Genomic DNA, 8,176 nt, shown 5'->3' with positions numbered 1-8,176 from the left:
CGGCGCCGGGAGCTGCTCCGGGCGCTGGCCGATTTCCCCGGGCACCCGACCCACTGGCTTTTCGGCCACGTCCACGAGGTGGGGTAGAGCCGGGACTGCGCTGCCGGGGGCTAGGGCAAGTGCGGAGAGCAGTTTTCCCGAGGTGTGGGTGGGGATGATGCTGATGGGAGTTGTCCCTGTGGTCAGGGAGAATTGCTTCTCGCGGTCCGCGGGATAAGTGAGAGATTGGCATCTCATTTCTCAGCCATACGAACCGCTTTCGCTGCCTGTGATGCTTAGAGAGCGTGGCTCAGGTAGGCTGTTGTAGATCGCGCTGTGGAAAGAGGTGGTGGGTGGCTCGCATGTAAAGAAAGCAGTAACAATGTGGCATAGGCAAGGTCATCTCGTGCTGTGACCCGGCGTTGGTGCTGGAGGCAGCAGAGCCGCGCTGCTCTGCTCCTCGGCAGGCACCAGTCACCTCTCTGCTCCTCGGAAAGCCAGGGCTGGGCCGCTGCAGCGGTCCCTGCGGCGCTGAGCTGATGCGATGCTAAGCAGATGCACACTGCTCCCAGCATCCAGAGGCACCTTCTTCCCCTTGCCAGCTTGCATCGGCTTCACGGCCAGGTGAGCCAGACAGAGCATTGATCATTGCCAGCCATGTTTAAGCCACAAAACATATCCCAGGTATTGCATCCAGCGCAGGGGCTGTGCACCTTTTGTAAGGATGCATTAAAGTAATGCCTAACTAAACCCACGTACATAGGTGAGCCTTGTCCTGGGCACCGGTGGTATGGGTGACTGTTCCTCGAGGTATGCAGTTGCCCACACAGATCAGCATGTCTGCATTAGCAAACAGATTTTCACAACTCATCGGCAGCTTCATGAGGAGTAACTGAGCTTGCCTGATGCAAAAGGCTTTTCCATACATGCTAAAGGCTGCTTAAAATCACCCTGACCTCTCCTGGGCTCTGGCTCTTCCCCTGCCCTGGCTCATTAAATAACTGGCACCCTGAAAAGTATCTGGGAAATCAGGAGGGGACCTCCTAGGGCTTGTCTCTGTGCCACAGCAGCCCCAGTTTTGCTGTGCTGGTTGGGACAGGCAGTCTTTTGGCAATGTGAGCATGAAGATGGGCCAGATCAGGGCTTTGTTACACTGCCAGTTAGACTTTAAAACTGCAATTAAATAAAGTCTGTCCTCCTGTTTGTTAGTTGTGACTGTTTTTCCTGGAAGGGGATATTTAACCATTTGTGGCATTCTCTTCCTGCCATCCTGACTAGGTTATTCACAGCTTGACTTTTACCTCAGACAGTATTTTCTGAAGAATTCCCCTTTTGAAAATGTAATCATTTGCTGATTAAATGCAGCCGAATTCCCCAGAGCCTAGCAGTTCATTGAGCCTGCAAGAAAACTGGCAATGCTCTAGACACACACTGAATAGAAAGTTTACATGCACCTCGGGGAAGGACCTGTGAGCTTTATTCAGGGAGAAACACTGAGATTTCCTGTTTTGTTTATTTAAGTGATTAATTGCCAGCTTCGATTCAGGTCAGTTTAGAATCTCAAATACATTTGTCATGCTTTGGGTGTATCTTCTGGGAACACATGGCTTTGTTTTAAAGCATTCTCTGGATATTAGTCTGTGCTTATCCAAATCACTCAGTAGAAATGACATTGAAATACCAGGAGAGGTTGTACAGAGCTGTTCAGTCACACTGCAGTGGCACGACTTAGTTCAAGCCTAGAGTGCCAGCCCTGAACTGGCCAAACTGGCTTTCCATGGTCAGGACTGTTGGGAAGCAGGAGAGCAGGGTCACTGTCCCATTGGCACAGGGGTGGGTGTCAGTCCCTTGCTAGACCTTTGCCCACTTCTGCCCTGTGTGGGGAGGAGCCAGTCTGGTTCTGGCTGTGCATGGCACAGCTTTGTGCTCAGATTTCAGCTCCTGTGTTTTCTCTTTCATTTGCTATCAGTGCAGAGTCATTAAAAGTGCCTTTAAAGCCTCTTTCCAGATGCTTTTAGTGTTGGATCCATTTCAAAAATTGCATTTCAGCATGAGATCAGGCAATTACCTTTCTTCTGTGGACCCAAGTGGGGATTATGCTTTTCAGGCCTCTAACGGAGGAAGAAGTAGAAGTAATGGTCTTTCACACAGAGCCTGGTAGCTGGAGCCCTGGTTAAGAAGCAGGAGCTATCCATTCCTTTTCTTCTGCAGCTCACAGGACTTTACACCCTCTGCTCTGGGCATGCTTGGTGCAGCAGGTTGCTCACCTCTCCTCTCAAATAAACCTCTCCTCTCAATAAAACCCATCCCACCCTCTGCCAGTGCAGGGATGGTTCTTGATGGCACATACCGAGGTGTCTAAAACCAAGGTTGGATGCAAAGGCTTCTAGCATTAGGACTTCTGCCAGCAAGACTCGCTCAGTATCTCTCAGTTACTTCCACTTATGCTCTCTGTGATTCATGATGGAAGGAAGCACAGTCAGCCATATCAAAGGGACTTTCACAAGTTCAAATTTCAATAGGCAAAAGGCACTGTGCCAAGTCCTGCTTCTGCTGACATTGCTGAAGGGGTGGGCACTGGGGAGGCTGCCTCCTTTGACCCCAAAACTTGATCCCTGCAACCAGAGATATTGATGGTTCTCTTTATTAAGTTCAAAATGAAAATCAAAAAGAGAAGTTGAACGTGAGCTTTCTGTCATAAATAATAACAGGATGTAGTTTGCCATTGTGCTGAATGTGGGAGATACATGGGATGTGCTGTAGGGGTCACCACTGGCTCATGAGGAAGAGGGTCTCAGCCTTGGGGCACAGAACCTGGGTGTGCCCACACACAGCTGGTGTAGTCCCCTGGCAGACACCCCATGGCTGAGCATCCTCTGCGAGACAAGCCACACATGGCTGATTATTTGACATGGGTAGTTATTTGAGTATGAGCTATATCCCAGGTTGAGAAACACCAGCCAGACCAAAAGCTGAGCTGAGCTAACTCAGCACCAAAGCAACTGAGCAAATATTCACTTGATTCAGTCAATAGGGTGACTTTGAGGCTGATTTCTGCACCAGCACGCTGATTAATTAAACTTCAAGCTTCAAGTCAAAGCAGCAGCAGCTACGTCAGCCCTAGCTTCCCAGAATCCTTCCCCCTGCACATTGGCCCGGAGTAGTTCCTGTTCAAACAGGATTCTTACACAGTTTTGTCTCTGTAGTCTATTTCCTTTGCCTGTGACTGTGAATGATTCCACCGATCTTGTTCTTTATCTGTTACAACACTGGCTAAAAAAGTAATAAAACAGTAATTACTGTTGAAGAGTGAACCTGCCAGTGCTGCTGATATGAATGCTGGTGCTCATGTTACTCAACAGATTGCAGCTTCCAAGAATCGGAGATAAATCTTTCTGGGGGCACCAGCTCTTCATTGCCTATTAAATTACATTCCTGGAAATCAATGAAATCTTAATCTAATATTATTAATCAGTATTCCCTCCTTTGTACACTCCATTGGTGACTTTGGACACATTCTGTTGAATTTTGCCTGAACACTGACCCACCTGCATGGCTGGAGGAAGCTGTGACCTGGGTTTCCCAGTCAGGAGGTATCACGCACCAGGACAGACACAACTGCAATGCTGTTGGGTAAAAGTACTGCTGTATTTTCTCACAACTGCAGGGTGTTAATTGCTCAGCCATGTGAAAGTGAGAACGTACTTGCATGCCACAAAATGCAGATTCTTTCTGAGGCAAATCTGAGTCTTTGGGGTGGCCTTGGAAAAAGAACAGATAATGTATGTGCGCTGATAGGCACCATCGCCGTTCCTAAGGTTGCCCTCCGTGGTTAGGGTCAAGTGATAAGGAAGAATTATTTTATTTGAGCTTTAAAAGTAACAAGCATCTCTACTTTTCATGCTTTGCAAACCCAGACAAACACCTTGTTTGCCCTGACTTGGTTTTGTGATCAGAAAGGCCTTGAAATTTTTAAGACAGTGTGTTGGTAGATTCTTTATTTTTTTTCTCCAAATCTAAGTGCTCTTTCTCATTTTACCTCTCCAAAATTAGTTTCTCAAGGAGGAAGAGGTGCTGGACAAGGCAGAGATCTGGGCACAGAAGTATCTACATGCTCACCCTGTCTGGTTTGGGAGTTTCTCAGCAATCCTTGTTATCAGTGACCCCGACTATGCCAAGGCTGTGTTGGCCAGAGGAGGTAAGAGATGATGCCTTCAGCTGTGGAGCAGAAACCACAGCCTGCAGATTTCCCACAGCAGCCTCAAAATTCACAGCAAGATAGGGTTGCACAGAGTGGATATCTTGCAGAAATTATCTAAAGGCATGGAGAGACTCTCCTCCTTCATGCCGTGCCCTGGGTGCTTCAGGCACAAGGCTGCAAGAGTGACTGTGGACCCTCCAAACCCATTGCTGGAAAATCACACTTCCTCAAGGGCTGCTTGAAAAGTTATCTTCTCAGTGCCTGACCCCAGCAAGGAGAAGACACCTGGGAGCATTTTTCTCTTCCCAGAGCTCTGGCTTCTACTGCAGAGAAGTATCTTTAGTGCATCAAGAAGAAAGGGTGCTAAACAGTGCTGTCTGGGAGGGTTAATCATTTATTACACTGCTCAGACTTTGGTCTACTGATAGTCTTGTTTTTTTCAGTGTGAGCATCTGTTTATTATATGTGTTTATTGCAGCTGGCATTGACAGAGTTGTTGTGTTGTGAAACACTAAGGAGTTCTGCGGGGATGCCATGGGTTTTGTTTCATACCCAACCAAAAGTGAGGGCCCAGAGGGAGCTTTTGGGTGCAAACCGGTGGGCTGATGCTTCTGAAACATTTACCATTTTCTCTTTCTCGATGTGTGTTTTTTTCACAGATCCCAAGGATAACGTCAGCTATAAACACCTTGTCCCGTGGATTGGTATGTATTCCCAGGACTTTGCCTACCCGGAATGATTCTGAAATTAGTAAAAAATGTGCTATAAATAAAGAGCACTGTGTTTGTTCCTTGATGGAGTTATAGCCAAAAGCTTCCTGACATTATTGCTTTTATTGAAAAAGGTGCTAAACTATTCTATTTCTTGTGATTCAAGGAAGGAAAGTTCAGACACAGCCATACATACAAATGAGAGCCACTTGCATGTCCCTAAATAGCAAAGGGTGGTGATTGGAAAAGCTTAGATTCAGTGGAGAACTGGTGTAAAATACATCTGTTGATCTGAACCTTTCTGCTCCAGCAGTGCTGGAGTTCCTTTTCAGAGGCAGTACCATGTCTTTTTGGTGAGCAGGGCTTTGCTCAGCTCTGGGAACCCTGGAACATTTGGAAATTATCTCTCATAGCAGCTCAGGCAGCAGATTTATTCATGCTCCTTGCAGGCAGAGGCTGTGTCTGCAGGCAGGTGAAAGCAGCCTGCTTGTGCCCAGCAAAACATGCCTTGCCTGTGTTTCCCCAGGGAACGGGTTGCTGATCTTACATGGGCCAAAATGGCACCAACATCGAAAGCTCCTGACTCCAGGGTTTCACTATGACGTCTTGAAACCGTACGTGGCCCTGATGGCAGAGTCTACTAATGTGATGCTGGTAGGATTCATGTCTGATGCTCCTCTCTCTGCCCTGTTTTCTTTTTCTTGATTCCAGATAAATGCTGGAGCAGAGTTTTCTTTACCTGGTAATTGTAAGGACACACGGTGTCCTTGTGATGGTCAGTCTTTCTGAGTCACCACAAACCCCTGCCCATGATTTGGAAGGAATGAGCAAGTTGAGCTTCCCTTGCAGGGGTGATGTCTCTCATACTGCCTTGGGACCTGTGGCTGAGATTTGAGGATTAATGTTCTTGCCATCCCTTTACAGTGCATGATCTCAGTCCCAACTGCAATTTCTTGTAAGGTGTTTTGGTAAATGAAGAACTGAAGGAAATAAAGATTCATAATAAATCCCCCCCAAATTAAGGTTGGAGCAGTGCTATACTGTCACCTAAGGTTAAAGGGTATAATTTGCTGTCAACATGACTGGATTGCAATCCCTGCCATGCATCATACCCAGTGAAACTGCACTGTTCTTTCATCCATTGGTGCTGGGCAGGATGGAAATCAGTGTGAATTACAGGCGAAGGGCACCAGGCTTTGTGCATATGGACTGGCAGGAGTGTGGGTGCTGGATTTATTCCTTTTCCTTTGCCTCCCTCACTCCAACCTCCTCAGCAGCTTCATGTGGATCCTGGCTGGATCCCTCCCACTGGTCTAGGGAGCAGCCAGGAGCTGGGGGCTGGACAGCCAGGAGAGCTTTTCCAATGTGCACAAGTGCCTGGGAGTTTTCAATTCCTTGCGGGCAGTGCAAAGTGCCTATTGTGGGAGCCCATGCCACCAGGTGGCAATCGTTGTATGTGCTAAGGACATGAATCTGGCCATATAAGCCTGGTTTCATGCTGTGGGAGCTCAGATATGACAATGCTCCTCCCTTTCCTCCCTTTCTCAGCTTTTGAGTCCACGGGTTCCTTACAGCCATGAAGGGAGAGAGGATCATTTCATGTTTGCCAGGCAATTGCAGTTTCTCTAGGGATTTTCTATGGGAAGAGTTGAGCAAGAGTTCCTATGTTATATGCTGGACAAACACAGAGGCAAAGAGACTGTGTGATAGAGAAAAAACTTTGGTCCAAAGATTGCATCTTGGGCACCAAACTCACATGGTTGAGAACAGACCCAGTGAAGCCCAATGTCAACATATGCTGCTCTTGTACAGAAAACACATTGTGTCCTATGAAAGAGTTTGGTAACACACCTCATCACCTAGAAATATGCCTGTCCTGGGTTTCTCCAGGGTGCCCTTGCCTGAGGATAGGGTGTACCAGGGCTCAGCTATGCCAGGATCCAAGAATAGCAGCTCCCTGAGGCAAATCTTATATTAACCATCCCATTCTTGTCTTTTCTTCTCTGGGATTTTGATGGCAACTAGGAGATCCTCCTCTTTATTTTCCATTTCTCTGGGACTTATCCCTATCTGAGCACTCATTTAACCAGAGGGTGACTGCAGATCATGCAGAACTGAGCCTTGCTTTCTCATTTCTGTCTTCTTTGTGCCCTAGGATAAATGGGACAAGCTGGTCACAGACGGGAAACCAGTGGAGCTCTTTGAGCATGTCAGCTTGATGACTCTCGATAGTATCATGAAATGTGCCTTCAGTTGTCACAGTAACTGCCAGACCAACAGGTCAGTGCTGTCTGCCCCAAACCCTTGCAGGAAGTTTGCAGCTCAGAAAGGAAATGGGCAAATTGCTTGTCATGATGCTCCCAAATTTTCTTGCTTCCACCTTTCCCCTCTCTCCAGGAAAAACACTTATATCCAGGCTGTCTATGACCTCTGCCTCATGGTGCACCAGCGGCTCCGCATCTTCCCCTACCACAATGACATCATTTACTGGCTCAGCCCCCATGGATTTCGGTTCAGGAAGGCCTGTCAGCTTGCTCACGACCACACAGGTATTCCCTGCCTTCATGTGCTTCCAAAGCTTTCAAATAGGGTGAGTGGTGGCTGCTCAGAGGCAGTCCAGTTACCTCCTTACCCGTACAGTGATCCTGCCCAGAGGTTCAGAGCTGGGATCCATCAGTGTGCTGATCTAGGCATGAAGCAAGGTGGGTCTCACAGCTCCTGGGCTATTAAACTGCACTAACATGGGAATTCCCCTCTGGGAACACTCTTGCTAAATGACCAGAGACTGGTGAGTCAAGGGATAGACACTGCAGGCAACAGTGATGCAAGGAATGATTTTCCTTTCCGAGCCAGGTGTGATTTTAATGCATGAGGGTTGTGTAAAATAGGCTGAGAAGTCTGTGGTGGACAAAGAAGTTTGCAGAAAAGGACAGCAATGTGCATGGCATTTGTTGCTGTGCTGCTGAAAAGGTCAAACTGTCTGGGATGCAGAAGCACATGTCAAATGCATCATGGACTGAGAATTGGTCATCCCCTTGCATGAGCTTTGCATTTGAAGGACAATTTTGTAGCTTGACATCTCGTGCCTCTGCTCAACCTGAACCTTTAACTCTTTCTCCCCCAGACAAGGTGATCCATGAGCGGAAGGAATCCCTTAAAGATGAACAGGAATTTGAAAAGGTCCAGAAAAAGAGACATTTGGACTTCTTGGATATTCTTCTGTGTGCCAGAGTGAGTGGTGAGAAGTGTGTGTGCAGCAGGGCACAGGGTGCAACAGTCTTTGCAG

The 8,176-nt window shown here is 47.6% G+C and overlaps 1 protein-coding gene across 1 annotated transcript in view; it reads left to right on the top strand.

Annotated features, from left to right (window-relative positions):
* Positions 1 to 4,032: 4,032 nt before the first annotated feature.
* LOC103797598 (cytochrome P450 4B1-like) overlaps positions 4,033 to 8,176 on the top strand; it is a gene marked incomplete at its 5' end in the record, with an annotated part of 7,811 nt that continues 3,667 nt past the window's right edge. Inside the window, 6 exons of the mRNA XM_009069819.1 lie at positions 4,033 to 4,177; positions 4,840 to 4,884; positions 5,417 to 5,544; positions 7,046 to 7,170; positions 7,288 to 7,439; positions 8,015 to 8,121. Coding sequence (XP_009068067.1) covers positions 4,033 to 4,177; positions 4,840 to 4,884; positions 5,417 to 5,544; positions 7,046 to 7,170; positions 7,288 to 7,439; positions 8,015 to 8,121 — 702 coding nt within the window. The remainder of the gene's footprint in view (positions 4,178 to 4,839; positions 4,885 to 5,416; positions 5,545 to 7,045; positions 7,171 to 7,287; positions 7,440 to 8,014; positions 8,122 to 8,176) is intronic.

The sequence above is a fragment of the Acanthisitta chloris genome, unplaced genomic scaffold (assembly GCF_000695815.1).
Source record: "Acanthisitta chloris isolate BGI_N310 unplaced genomic scaffold, ASM69581v1 scaffold33392, whole genome shotgun sequence".
NCBI lineage: Eukaryota > Metazoa > Chordata > Aves > Passeriformes > Acanthisittidae > Acanthisitta > Acanthisitta chloris.
Note: the sequence above shows the minus strand (reverse complement) of the source record. Positions and strands in the feature narration are given on the sequence as shown.